Here is a 15,628-nt window from a genome sequence, read left to right on the forward strand (position 1 = left end):
CACCTAAGAAATATAAGCTCCATGAGAGCAGAAACTTCATCTGCTTTGTCCTGTATTCCAGTGCTTAGACCTGGCACACAGGAGGAGCTCAATAAATATTTATTGATTGATGGAAAATGACTGTAGTAGGTCAAATCACAACCAGTCAGTCTAGTGTACACTTGTCAGAGGTCAGGGCAAACTTGTTTGTTCATTTGTGCACTCATTCAGCAAACGTAATGTTGACTGTGCCAAGTGCTGGGCTTGGAGTCCTGAGGTACTACACCCACTCGCACTATGAAAAAGGCACTGTCATATTTTCTCTTGTACCAAACTCCTGAGAGTAGGAATGCAACCTAAAGTATCCTACTTCTCAATTACCAGAGTACAGGTATAAAAAGAAAGGCTCCTTACCTCATGACTGCTAGAATAGGACTTTGCTTTCTCTTCACAGAGGTGGAGTTTCTCTCGAGGAGGCTGAAACAGTGCTGTCTGAAGCAGCTTGTTTTGGAGCTTTTTTCTAGGTGTTATGCTGACGGCAGCAACAATTTCATCCAGGTGGTTGGATATGTGAGTTTCCTGTGATTCTTGCATATTTTTATATACATTATCCTCTAATTTTTAAATAAGGAAACGAAGGTGTTAATGATAATTTCCATAGTTACTTTTAGAAATACACATTTTTTTCCCTAGAAATTGAGACTAGAATCTAAGAAAATTTCAACACTATACCCATGACTTCTTTGAAATAAGTAGCATTCTATCCAAAAAGATCCTAGTGGCTAGTACTAACTTCTTTCAGACTGATTTCAAGTTTTAACTAAACCAAACATTCTTTGTTCTCTCTCTATATTACATGTATATATATGTATGTGTATATGTATATACACACATACTGATATATTTTATATATTATATATGATATATGTATCTATATATTATATATGGTATATATGTATATGTATATATATCAGTAGGAATCAGCTGAGCCCAAACAGTTCTCAAAGAGCTCAGATTAGATCTGTTGAATCCCAAGTGACCTTGAAAACAGGAAAAAATGACATGTTAAACTTTCACTTCCAGCCAAGATGGAGTAATAGGGATGAGATTTATCCTCTTGCCCGAAGTCACCAACCAATTAACAAATAACAACAACAAAAAACAACCCACAGGCAAAAAAGGTATGAAACAATGGTTTTCAAGAGACAGGACAACAGACTTGAGAAATGGAAAAAAGAAGCAAAGTGAGACCCATGATTGCCCCAGGTTATTGCTTTGAAAAAGTTTCTAGAACATGCAGGGTAACCCAGAATTACCCTGTGGACTATCTGAGTTGAGGAAATAGAGTAGAGCATCTGGGGAGACCAAGGTGGCTGGAGTTCACAGGACAGATTACTAGAGAGGATGGAGCTGCACAGAGAGGACCCCAGAAATTAGCACCCCTCAAGTATGGGGAGAGAATACTGACCAGCATGTGTGTAAGAAAACTACTTGAGTCTGGAGAAAGACTCCTCTAATAAGATTGAAAGGAAGTGTCTGGTGCTTACCAAGGCTGGCGGTGCCTGTTCCCACTGACCAGACTGGAAAAACTCATAATTCATGAGGTACAAGGTAAAATATTCAGAAGGGTTTTGTCTCAGTAATGGGGATTAGCCCTAGAGTGAACCCTGCTTAGATCCACTTAACAAACCATGAAAGTAAGACCTAAAAGGATAAAACTGTTTCCAAGTAACTTAACTGTATCAGAGGGCAAAACTCAAGGATGTTCATAGGAATGCAAAAATAGCCAGCATTAAGCAAGGTAAAATTCATATAATCTGATGTCCAAAGAAAGATCACCAGGCATGCAAATAGGCAAGAAAACATGGCCCATAATGAGAAGAATAATCAGTCAAAACTGACCCAGAACTGACCCAGATATTAAGTTAGCAGAGAAGAATATTAACGGTTATTATAATTGTATTCCATATGTTTAAAAAGTTAACTAGAGACACAGAATATAAAAAGACCCAAAATGAACTTCTAGATAAGAAAATTATACGTGAGATGAAAAATACACTAGATCAGATTAATGGGAGATTAGATATTACAGATGAAAAGATGCATGAACTTGCAGACACAGCAATAGAAACCATCATTTAAAAAATCAGTGGGCTGTGAAACAACTTCAAATTGCCTAATATATATATAATTTGAGTCCCTAAAGGAAAGCAGATTGTAGTGGGGACAAAAAAAAGTGTTTGAAGAAATAACGGCCAAAATTTTTCCAAATTTGAGGAAAAGTAAAAACCCAGAGATCCAAGAAGCTAAATGAAAACTAAACACAAGAAGCATAAAGGAAACTACACCAAGATACATCATAACCAAATTGCTCAAAACCATGATAAAGAGAAAATATTAAAAGTAGTCAGAAAAAAGGACATATTAGTATTAAAAAAAAAAAAAGATGATGATAACAGGTTTCTGGGAGGAAATAAAGCACATGAGAAGACAGTGAAGCACCATATTTAAAGTATGGACAGAAAAAAAATTGTCAAGCTAAAATTCCGTACCAGTGAAAATATCTTTCAAGATCAATATCTGAAAGAAATCATCACCAGCGGGACTTCCCTGGTGGCGCAGTGGTTAAGAATCCTCCTGCCAATGCAGGGGACACAGGTTCAAGCCCTGGTCCAAGAAGATCCCACATGCTGCAGAGCAACTAAGCCCATGCACCACAACTACTGAGCCTGCGCTCTAGAGCCTGTGAGCCACAGCTACTGGGCCTGCGTGCCACAACTACTGAAGCCTGCATGCTGAGAGCCTGTGCTCCACACCAAGAGAAGCCACTGCAATGAGAAGCCCACACACTGCAACGAAGAGTAGCCCCCACTAGCCGCAACTAGAGAAAGCCCGCACACAGCAACAAAGACCCAATGCAGCCAAAATAAATAAATAAATTAATTAATTAAAAAAAAAAATCATCACCAGCAGATCTGCACCCCAATGTTCCCAAGAAATATTAAGTGAAGTCTTTCAAAAGGAAGAAAAATGATAACAAATGGAAATATAGATCTACACAAAGGAATTAAGAACAATGAAAAAGATACATGAGCAAATATGTAAGACTGTTTTCATATTATTTAAATCTCTTTAAAAGATAATCGGGCAGAGGAGTAAGACATGGAGATCACCTTTCTCCCCACAAATACATCAGAAATACATCTACATGTGGAACAACTCTTAGAGAACACCTACTGAACGCTGGCAGAAGACCCCAGACTTCCCAAAAGGCAAGAAAATCCCCACATACCTGGGTAAGGCAATAGAAAAAAGAGAAAACAGAGACAAAAGAATAGGGATGGGACCTGCACCTCTGGGAGGGAGCTGTGAAGGAAGAAGAGTTTCCACACACTAGGAATCCCCTTCACTGGTAGAGATGGGGGGTGGGGGGGTGAAGCTTTGGAGCCATGGAGGAGAACACAAAAACAGGGGTGCAGAGGGCAAAGCGGAGAGATTCCTGCCCAGAGGATTGGTGTGGACCAGCACTTACGAGCCTGAGAGGTTTGTCTGCTCACCCGCCAGGGCTGGTGGGGGCTTGGGGCTGAGGCTCTGGCTTTGGAGGTCAGATCCCAGGGAGAGGACTGGGGTTGGCTTCATGAACACAGCCTGAAGGGGGGCTAGTGCGCCACAGCTAGCCGGGAGGGAGTCCAGGAAAAAGTCTGGACCTGCCGAAGAGGCAAGAGACCATTGTTTCCGGGTGCGCGAGGAGAAGGGATTCAGAGCACCGCCTAAATGAGCTCCAGAGATGGGTGCGAGCCACAGCTATCAGCGTGGACATCAGAGACTGGCATGAGAGGCTAAGGCTGCTGCTGCAGCCACCAAAAAGCCTGTGTGCAAGCCCAGGTCACTAACCACACCTCTCCTCCCAAGAGCCTGTGCAGCCCACCACTGCCAGGGTCCCGTGATCCAGGGACAACTTCCCCAGGAGAACACACAGCATGCCTCAGGCTGTTGCAAAGTCAGGCTGGTCTCTGCCGCCACAGTCGCGCCCTGCATTCCGTACCCCTCCCTCCCCCAGGCCTAGTGAGCCAGAGTCCCCTAATCAGCTGCTCCTTTAACCCCATCCTGTCTGGGGGAAGAAGAGATGCCCTCAGGCGACCTACACACAGAGGCGGGGCCAAATCCAAAGCTGAACCCCAGGAGCTATGTGAACAAAGATAGAAAGGGAAATTTCTCCCAGCAGTCTCAGGAGCAGTGGATTAAATCTCCACAATCAACTTGATGTACCCTGCATCTGTGGAATACCTGAACAGACAACGAATCATCCTAAACTTGAGGCGGTGGACTTTGGAAGCAACTGTAGACTTGGGGTTTGCTTTCTGCATCTAATTTGTTTCTGGTTTTATGTTTATCATAGTTTAGTATTTAGAGTTTATTATAATTAGTAGATTTGTTTATTGATTTCGTTGCTCTCTTTCTTTTATATATATATATATTTTTTTTCCTTTTTCTCTTTTTGTGAGTGTGTATGTGTATGCTTATTTGTGTGATTTTGTCTGTATACCTTTGCTTTTACCATTTGTCCTACGATTCTGTCTGTCTGGTTCTTTTTTGTTTGTTTTGCTTTTTTTAGTGTAGTTTTTAGTGCTTGTTATCATGGGTGGATTTGCTTTTTGGTTTGGTTGCTCTCTTCTTTCTTTCTTCCTTTTTTAAAATTGTTAATAATTTAAAAAAATTTTATTTTAATAACTTTCTTTTCTTTCTTTCTTTCTTTCTCTTTCTTTCTTCCTTCCTCCCTCCCTCCCTCCCTCTCTCTTTCTCTCTTTCTTTCCTTCCTTCCTTCTTTCTGTCTTTCTTTCTCTCTCTCTCTCTCTCTTTCTCTCTTTCTTTCTTTCTTTTGTTCCAGCAGGGTGTCAGGCCTGAGCCTCTAAGCTGGCAAAGCTGAGTTCAGGACATTGGTCCACCAGAGACCTCCTGGCTCCATGTAATAACAAATGGCAAAAGCTCTCTCAGGGATCTCCATCTCAACGCTAACACCCAGCTCCACTCAACAACCAGCAAGCCACAGTGCTGGACACCCTATGCCAAACAACTAGCAAGACAGGAACACAATCCCACCCATTAGCAGAGAGGCTGCCTAAAATCATAATAAGGTCACAGACACCCCAAAACACACGACGAGACGTGGTCCTGCCCACCAGAAAGAAAATATCCAGCCTCATCCACCAGAACACAGGCACCAGTCCCCTCCACCAGGAAGCCTACACAACCCACTGAACCAAACTTAGCCACTGGGGGCAGACACCAAAAACAATGGGACTTACGAACCTGCAGCCTGTGAAAAGGAGACCCCAAACACAGTAAGTTAAGCAAAATGAGAAGACAGAGAAACACACAGCAGATGAAGGAGCAGGGTAAAAACCCACCAGACCAAACAAATGAAGGGGAAATAGGCAGTCTACCTGAAAAAGAATTCAGAGCAATGATAGCAAAGATGATCCAAAATCTTGGAAACAGAATGGAGAAAATACAAGAAATGTTTAACAAGGACCTAGAATAACTAAAGAGCAAACAAACAATGATGAACAACACAATAAATGATATTAAAAATTCTCTAGAAGGAATCAATAGCAGAATAACTGAGGCAGAAGAACTGATAAGTGACTGGGAAGATAAAATAGTGGAAATAACTAGCACAGAGCAGAAAAAAGAAAAACGAATGAAAAGAATTGAGGACAGTCTCAGAGACCTCTGGGACAACATTAAACACACCAACATTCGAATTATAGGGGTCCCAGAAGAAGAAGAGAAAACGAAAAGGACTGAGAAAATATTTGAAGAGATTATAGTTGAAAACTTCCTTAATATGGGAAAGGAAATAGTCAATCGAGTCCAGGAAGTGCAGAGAGTCCCATACAGGATAAATCCAAGGAGAAGCATGCCAAGACACATATTAATCAAACTAGCAAAAATTAGATACAAAGAAAAAATATTAAAAGCAGCAAGGGAAAAACAACAAATAACATACAAGGGAATCCCCATAAGGTTAACAGCTGATCTTTCAGCAGAAACTCTGCAAGCCAGAAGGGAGTGGCCGGACATATTTAAAGTGATGAAAGGGAAAAACCTACAACCAAGATTACTCTACCCAGCAAGGATCTCATTCAGGTTCGACAGAGAAATTAAAACCTTTACAGACAAGCAAAAGCTAAGAGAATTCAGCACTACCAGACCAGCTTTAAAACAAATGCTAAAGGAACTTCTCTAGGCAGGAAGCACAAGAGAAGGAAAAGACCTACAATAACAAACCCAAAACAATTAAGAAAATGGTAATAGGAACATACATATTGATAACTACCTTAAATGTAAATGGATTAAATGCTCCAACCAAAAGAAATAGATAGGCTGAATGGATACAAAAACAAGACCCATAAATATATTGTCTGCAAGAGACCCACTTCAGACCAAGGGACACATACAGACTGAAAGTGAGGGGATGGAAAAAGAAATTCCATGCAAATGGAAATCAAAAGAAAGCTGGAGTAGCAATTCTCATATCAGACAAAATAGACTTTAAAATAAAGACTATTACAAGAGACAAAGAAGGACACTACATAATGATCAAGGGATCAATCCAAGAAGAAGATATAACAATTGTAAATATTTATTCACCCAACATAGGAGCACCTCAATACATAAGGCAAATGCTAACAGCCATAAAAGGGGAAATCGACAGTAACACAAAAAGAGTAGGGGACTTTAACACCCCACTTTCACCAATGGACAGATCATCCAAAATGAAAATAAATAAGGAAACACAAGCTTTAAATGACACATTAAACAAGATGGACTTAATTGATATTTATAGGACATTCCATCCAAAAACCACAGAATACACTTTCTTCTCAAGTGTTCATGGAACATTCTCCAGGATAGATCATATCTTGGGTCACAAATCAAGCCTTGGTAAATTTAAGAAAATTGAAATTGTATCAAGTATCTTTTCCAACCACAACGCTCTGAGACTAGATATAAATTACAGGAAAAAATATGTTAAAAATACAAACACATGGAAGTTAAACAACACACTACTAAATAACCAAGAAATCACTAAAGGAATCAAAGAGGAAATAAAAAAATACCTAGAAGCAAATGACAATGAAAACACGATGATCCAAAACCTATGCGATGCAGCAAAAGCAGTTCTAAGAGGGAAGTTTATAGCAATACAATCCTACCTCAAGAAACAAGAAACATCTCAAATAAACAACCTAACCTTACACCTAAAGCAATTAGAGAAAGAAGAACAAAAAACCCCCAAAGTTAGCAGAAGGAAAGAAATCATAAAGATCAGATCAGAAATAAATGAAAAAGAAATGAAGGAAACAGTAGCAAAGATCAGTAAAACTACAAGTTGGTTCTTTGAGAAGATAAACAAAAGTGATAAACCATTAGCCAGACCCATCAAGAAAAAAAGGGAGGAGACTCAAATCAACAGAATTAGAAATGAAAAAGGAGAAGTAATAACTGACACTGAAGAAATACAAAGGATCATGAGAGATTACTACAAGCAACTCTATGTCAATAAAATGGACAACCATGAAGAAATGGACAAATTCTTAGAAAAGCACAACCTTCCAAGACTGAACCCAGAAGAAATAGAAAATATACACAGACCAATCATAAGCACTGAAATTGAGACTGTGATTAAAACTCTTCCAACAAACAAAAGCCCAGGACCAGATAGCTTCACAGGCGAATTCTATCAAACATTTAGAGAAGAGCTAACACTTATCCTTCTCAAGCTCTTCCAAAATATAGCAGAGGGAGGAACACTCCCAAACTCATTCTATGAGGCCACCATCACCCTCATACCAAAACCAGACAAAGATGTCACAAAGAAAGAAAACTACAGGCCAATATCACTGATGAACATAGATGGAAAAATCTTCAACAAAATACTAGCAAACAGAATCCAACAGCACATTAAAAGGGTCATACACCATGATGAAGTGGGGTTTATCCCAGCAATGCAAAGATTCTTCAATATACGCAAATCAATCAATGTGATAAACCATATTAACAAATTGAAGGAGAAAAACCATATGATCATCTCAATAGATGCAGAAAAAGCTTTTGACAAAATTCAACGCCCATTTATGATAAAAACCTTCTAGAAAGTAGGCATAGTGGGAACTTACCTCAACATAATAAAGGCCATATATGAGAAGCCTACAGCCAACATCTTTCTCAATGGTGAAAAACTGAAACCATTTCCACTAAGATCAGGAACAAGACAAGGTTGTCCACTCCCACCACTATTATTCAACATAGTTTTGGAAGTTTTAGCCACAGCAATCAGAGAAGAAAAAGAAATAAAAGGAATCCAAATCGGAAAAGAAGAAGTAAAGCTGTCACTGTTTGCAGATGACATGATACTGTACATAGAGAATCCTAAACATGCTACCAGAAAACTACTAGAGGTAATCAATGAATTTGGTAAAGTAGCAGGATACAAAATTAATGCACAGAAATCTCTTGCATTACACTAATGATGAAAAATTCCTATACACTAATGATAAAAAATCTGAAAGAGAAATTAAGGAAAATCTCCCATTTAACGTTGCAACTAAAAGAATAAAATACCTAGGAATAAACCTACCTAAGGAGACAAAAGACCTGTATGCAGAAACCTATAAGACACTGATGAAAGAAATTAAAGACATTACAAACACATGGAGAGATATACCATGTTCTTGGATTGGAAGAATCAACATTGTGAAAATGACTATACTACCCAAAGCAATCTACAGATTCAATGCAATCCCTATCAAACTACCAATGGCATTTTTCACAGAACTAGAACAAAAAATTTCACAATTTGTATGGAAACACAAATGACCCCGAATAGCCAAAGCAATCTTGAGAAAGAAAAATGGAGCTGGAGGAATCAGGCTCCCAGACTTCAGACTATACTACAAAGCTACAGTAATCAAGACAGTATGGTATTGGCACAAAAACAGAAATATACATCAATGGAATAGGATAGAAAGCCCAGAGATAAACCCACACAAATATGGTCACCTTTTTTTTGATAAAGGAGGCAAGAATATACAATGGAGAAAAGAGAGCCTCTTCAATAAGTGGTGCTGGAAAAACTGGACAGCTATGTGCAAAAGAATGATATTAGAACCGTTCCTAACACCATACACAAAAATAAACTCAAAACTGGTTAAAGACCTAAATGTAAGGCCAGACACTATCAAACTCTTAGAGGAAAACATAGGCAGAATACTCTATGACACAAATCACAGCAAGATCCTTTTTGACCCACCTCCTAGAGAAATGGAAATAAGAACAAAAATAAACAAATGGGACCCAATGAAACTTAAAAGCTTGGCACAGCAAAGGAAACCATAAACAAGATGAAAAGACAGCCCTCAGAATGGGAGAAAATATTTGCAAATGAAGCAACTGACAAAGAATTAATCTCCAAAATTTACAAGCAGCTCATGCAGCTCAATATAAAAAAATTAAACAACCCAATCCAAAAATGAGCAGAAGACCTAAATAGACATTTCTCCAAAGAAGATATACAGATTGCCAACAAACACATGAAAGGATGCTCAACATCACTAATCATTAGAGAAATGCAAATCAAAAGTACAATGAGGTGTCACCTCACACCAGTCAGAATGGCCATCATCAAAAAAATCTACAAACAATAAATGCTGGAGAGGGTGTGGAGGAAAGGGAACCCTCTTGCACTGTTGGTGGGAATGTAAATTGATACAGCCACTATGGAGAACAGTACGGAGGTTCCTCAAAAAACTAAAAGTAGAACTACCATATGACCCAGCAATCCCAGTACTGGGCATATACCCTCAGAAAACTATAATTCAAAGAGAGTCATGTACCACAATGTTCACTGCAGCTCTATTTACAATAGTCAGGACATGGAAGCAACCTAAGTGTCCATCCACAGATGAATGGATAAAGAACATGTGGTACATATATACAATGGAATATTACTCAGCCATAAAAAGAAACAAAATTGAGTTATTTGTAGTGAGGTGGATGGACCTAGAGTCTGTCATACAGAGTGAAGTAAGTTAGAAAGAGAAAAACAAATACCGTATGCTAACACATATATATGGAATCTTAAAAAGAAAAGTGGTTCTGAAGAACCTAGAGGCAGGACAGGAATAAAGACACAGATGTAGAGAATGGATTTGAGGACACAGGGAGTGTGAAGAGTAAGCTGGGACGAAGTGATAAAGTGGCATGGACATATATACACTATCAAATGTAAAATAGATAGCTAGTGGGAAGGAGCCACATAGCACAGGGAGATCAGCTCGGTGCTTTGCGACCACCTAGAGGGGTGGGATAGGGAGTGTGGGAGGGAGACGCAAGAGGGAGGAGATATGGGGATATATTTATATGTATAGCTGATTCACTTTGTTATAAAGCAGAAACTAACACACTATTGTAAAGCAATTATACTCCAATAAAGATGTTAATGAAAAATTAAAATAAAATATAATCAACTATTTAAACAAAAAAAATGTACCGTGGGGCTTATAACATATATATATATATGTGTGTGTGTGTGTATATATATATATATATATATATATATATATATATATATATATTTGTGAAATGTATGACCAAAGTTGTATAAAGACTAAGAGGAGAGGATGGAACTGTGAAGTTCTTATACTGTATATGTAATGGTATAATATTACTTGAAGGTAGACTGAGATAAGTTAAAAATGTATAGTATAAAGCCTACAGCAACAATTAAAATAAAAAAATGAGTTACAGGTAACAAGCCAACAAAGGAGATAAAAATATAGTCATAAAAATAATCCAATAGAAAAAAGAGGGAAAAGGGAACAAAGAACAGCTGGGACAAATAGCCAATAAATAGCAAGGTGATAGACTTAAATCTAACTATAACAATAACAACATTAAATGTAAATGATCTAAACACCCCAATTAAGAGAAAGACATTGACAGATTGGATAAAAATGCAAAACCCAACAATATGTTGACTATAAGAAATTCAAAGACACTAAGATTAAAAGTAAAAGAATGGAAAACAATATGCTAAAATTAGTCAGAAACAAACTTGGAGTATCTATATTAATATCAAAGTAGATTTTATAGCAAAAAATATTACCATAAGGAGGGTCATTTCATTATGATAAAGGGTCAATTATTCAAGAGGACATAACCATCCCAAGTGTTAATATACCTAATAACAGTTTCAATATATAATACCCCAAACTGATGAAACTGCAAGGAGAAATGATCAAATCCTCAATTATAGTCAGAGATTTAAATACCTTGTTGTCAATAATTGGTACACCAAGTAGGCAGAAAATCAGTAAAGGATACCGAAGACTTGAACTACAACATCAACCAACTTGATTTGGCATTTACTATAACACTCTACCAAAAAGCACAGAATATCCATTCTTTTCAAGTGCATATAGACATTAACTAAGACAGATTCTATCCTGGGTCATGAAACAAGTTTCAGTAAATTTATAAGGATTCAAGTCATACAAAGTACATTCTATGACCACAAGGGATTAAGTTATAAATCAGTAACAGAAAGATATCTGGAAAATGTCCAAATATTTAGAAACTAAATAACATTTTTCTAAAAAAAAAAAAGCCCCATGGGTCAAAGAAGACATCAAAAAGGATATTTGAAAGTAGTTTAAACTGAATGAATATAAAAAGACAGCATACAAGAATTGGAGAATGTTGCTAAAGCAGTCATTATGGGGAAATTTATAGCATTAAATGCCTGTATTAGAAAAGTAAAGTAAAAAAAATCTCAAAATCATGGTCTTAACCTTTACCTTCAATGACTAGAAAAGGAAGAGCAAATTAAACTCAAAGTAGGCATAAGAAAAGAATTAATAAAATAAATAATAAAGCTAAATTCACAAAGTAAAGTAGAAAAGTAGAGAAAAATCAATGAAACGAAAACCTGGTTTTCTGAGACCAATAATGCTGATAAACCTCTAACCTGACTAATCAGAAAAAAAGGAAAGAAGACACAAATCACCAATATCAGGAACGAGAGAGATACCATCACTGCAGAGTCTACAAATGTTAAAAGATTAATATGGGAATGTTATGAACACCTATGCCAATAAATTTGACAATTTAGATGAATGGAAAAATTCCTTTAAAGACACAAAATACTAAAGCTCACTCAAGAAAAAATATATACCTGACTAGCCCTATGTCTATTAAAGAAACTGAATTTGTATTTTAAAAACCTTACAAAAAACAAAAGAGACAAATAAAAACCTCCAGGCCTAGATGGCTTCAACAGTAAATTCTACCAGATATTTAAGGAAGATATAATACCAATTCCATACAACCTCTTCCAGAAAATTGAAAATAAGAATATTTCCTAACTCATTCTATGAGACCCTCATATCAAAACAAGACAAATGTATTACAAGAAAAGAAAATTTCAGATCAATATGCCTCAGGAACATAGATGCAAAAATTTAAAGCAAAATTTTAGCAAATTAAACCCAGTAATAAATAAAAAGGAAAATACATCATGACCAAGTAGAGTTTATCTCAGAAATGCAAGATTGGTTTAACATTCAAAAAGCAGTCAATGTAATTCATGACATTAATAAACTAAAAAAGAAAAACTGTATGATCATCTTGATCAGCACACAAAAAAGAACTTGACAAAATCTAATATCCATTTCTGATTTTAAAAAATCCTTACAAAGTAGTAATAGAATTGTACTTCCTCAACCTGATAAAGGGCACCTGTGAAAAACCTACAGCTAAATTAGTGAAAAATTGAAGGCTCTTCCCCTAAGGTCTGAAACAAGACAAGGAGGTTCACTCTCAACACTTCTATTTAACATTGTAGTGGAGGTTCTAGCCAGTGCAATCAATCAAGAAAAAGAAATAAAAGGCAACCAAATCAGAAAGGAAAAAAGTAAAATTGTCTTAAGTCACAGACAGTATACCTCTATTATCATCTGTGTAGAAAATCTGATGGGATATGAAGAAAATCTCCTAGAATAAGTGAGTTGAACAAGGTTATAGAATATAAGAGCACTATACAAAAATTATATTTCTATACATTAGCAATGGACTATCAAATTGAAATTAAAATACAATACTACATGCAATAGCATCAAAATATGAAACAAGGAATAAAGCTGCATTATTTATTTAAAGATGAATATGACTTGCACAGTTAAAACTGCAAAACATAGCTGAGAGAAATTAAAGAAGACTTAAACATTTACCATGTCCATGGGTTGGAACACTCAATATTATTAAGATGTCAGTTCTCCACAAGTTGATCTATAGATTGAAAGCCTTCCCAATCCAAGTCCTTGCATTTCTTTTTTTAAACAGAAATCAAGAAACTGTTTCTAGAGTTCATAGGAAAATTCAAAGGACCTAGAACACCCAAAACAACTTTGTGAAAGAACAAAGTCAGAGGACAAACACAACTTTTTATCAAGATTTATTATAAAGCTACAGTAACCAAGGCAGTTTGGTATTGCTGTCAAGATAGACAGATGAATGGAACAGAATGGAGAGTCCATAAATGGATGCCTGCATACATAAACAATTGATTGTTGACAAAGCTGCAAAGGCAATTCATAGTCTTTTCAACAAATGGTGCTATAACAACTGGATGTTCACGTGTAAAATCAAAACAAAACAAAATAAAAATCTTTGATCCATACCTCACAGCATGTACAAGAATTAACTCAAAATGAAACATAGACCTCTATAAGAAAATCTTTGTGACCTTGGACTAGGAAAAGATTACATATATATGACACAAAAATTCATAAAAAGAACAAAATGAAAAATTGGACTTCAAAAATTAAAAATGTCTGCTCTTCATAAGAAACTGTGAAGAGGATAAAAAGACAAGTCATGGGCTGGGAGAAAATATTTACAAAATACATATCTAATAAAGGATTTGTATCTTGAATATATAAAGAATTCTCAAAACTCAATAATAAGAAAACAAACAGCTCACTATAAAATAAGCAAAATATTTTAACACACATTTCATCAAAGAAGATATATCAGTAACAAATAGGCACATGAAGAGATGCTCAACATCATTAGTCATTAGGGAAATGCAGTGAGATACTACTCATAACGATTAAAATAACTAAAATTTTAAAGTCTGTATTAAGTGCTGGCATGGAGGTAGAACAACTAGAACTCTCATACATGTTGGTAGGAATGTAAAATGGTACAACCACTATGGTAAACAGCTTGGCAGTTTCTTAGTAAGTTATGATCTGTCCATTTCACTCCTAGGAATTTACACAAAAGAAATGAAAGCATATATCCATACAAAGACTTATGTACAAATGTTCATAGGAATTTTCTTTCTAATAGCCCAAAACTAGAAACAATCCAAATGTCCATCAATAGTTAAATGGATAAACAAACTGGTATAGCTATATAATGAAATATTACTCAGCAATAAAAAGGAACAGATATGCTACAACATGAATGAATCTCAAAATAGTTATGCTAAGTCCAAGAAGCCAGACCAAAGAGAGTACATACTGTATGAGTCTATTTATATAAAATTCTAGGAAATGAACATCAGTGTTTAGTGACTAGATCAGTGGTTGTCTCAACCTGAAGGGTGTCAGACGGCAGAGTGGTGGGGCAAGGAGGAGACGTGTGGAGGGGTGGGATGGAGAGATTACAAAGGGGCATGAGGATATTTTGGGGGATGATGGATATGTTCATTTTCTTGATTGTGGTGGTAGTTTCATGTGTGTATATATATTCATGTGTGTTTTTCAGATTGTGCACTTTTATGTCAATTAATAAAGCTGTTTTAAAAAACCATATATATGTATCAGCCTTTCAGAGATCCCTCCCCATTAACACTACTCCCCATGTGGATACTTCAAACTCCAATTCTATAATTTACTATAATTTACTCCAATTCTATTAATTTATAATTAATAAAGCTGTTTTAAAAAACCATATATATGTATCAGCCTTTCAGAGATCCCTCCCCATTAACACTACTCCCCATGTGGATACTTCAAACTCCAATTCTATAATTTACTATGGATAACTTATTTAAAATTTCACCTTATTATCATTCATTCATTTATTCATTCAACAAATATTTATTGGATTCCTACTGTAAGCAATGCTAGAAGAGTGGGTAGTGGTAAGACTCCAGAAATGTGAACATTTTCTGTTGCTGCAACTCAGCTAGTTTGATGGAAAAGATTTCAGAGAACAAGGACAGAGAAGAGAAAGCATCCCAAGTAGAGTGAATAATTAGCAAAGGCTCAGGGGTGTTAAGTGAAATGGGTATATGACTAACTGCTGGTGGTTCAGTTTGGCTGGTACGTTTGGGGGCTAGGGGCCATGGATGTAGCATAGAATTTTCCAAACCAATCTCTGTAGTTCACTAGAGTCACAAGACATTAATGCACAATCTATGAGGGAAGGTTACTGCCAAAGATGATCAAATAAGCTGGGAAACACAAATATTGGTTCCACAAAAGAAGGGTTCTAGGATCAAATAAATAGATAAACATGAATAGGTTTCTTCACATTTTCTCAAAGGCTTTCATGTGGTGTAATTCCTTGTGAATAT

The 15,628-nt window shown here is 36.5% G+C and overlaps 1 protein-coding gene across 3 annotated transcripts in view; it reads right to left on the minus strand.

The window, feature by feature from the left end:
• Window positions 1-15,628, minus strand: part of TTC23 (tetratricopeptide repeat domain 23) — a 113,498-nt gene that overhangs the window by 78,869 nt on the left and 19,001 nt on the right. For all 3 annotated transcript variants that reach the window (XM_059912592.1, XM_059912593.1, XM_059912591.1), the window contains exon 2: window positions 394-593. In XM_059912592.1, the coding sequence (XP_059768575.1) occupies window positions 394-573 (180 nt within the window). In that variant the 5' untranslated portion in view covers window positions 574-593. The remainder of the gene's footprint in view (window positions 1-393; window positions 594-15,628) is intronic.

This window comes from Balaenoptera ricei, chromosome 2 (assembly GCF_028023285.1).
Source record: "Balaenoptera ricei isolate mBalRic1 chromosome 2, mBalRic1.hap2, whole genome shotgun sequence".
NCBI classification, from domain to species: Eukaryota; Metazoa; Chordata; class Mammalia; order Artiodactyla; family Balaenopteridae; genus Balaenoptera; species Balaenoptera ricei.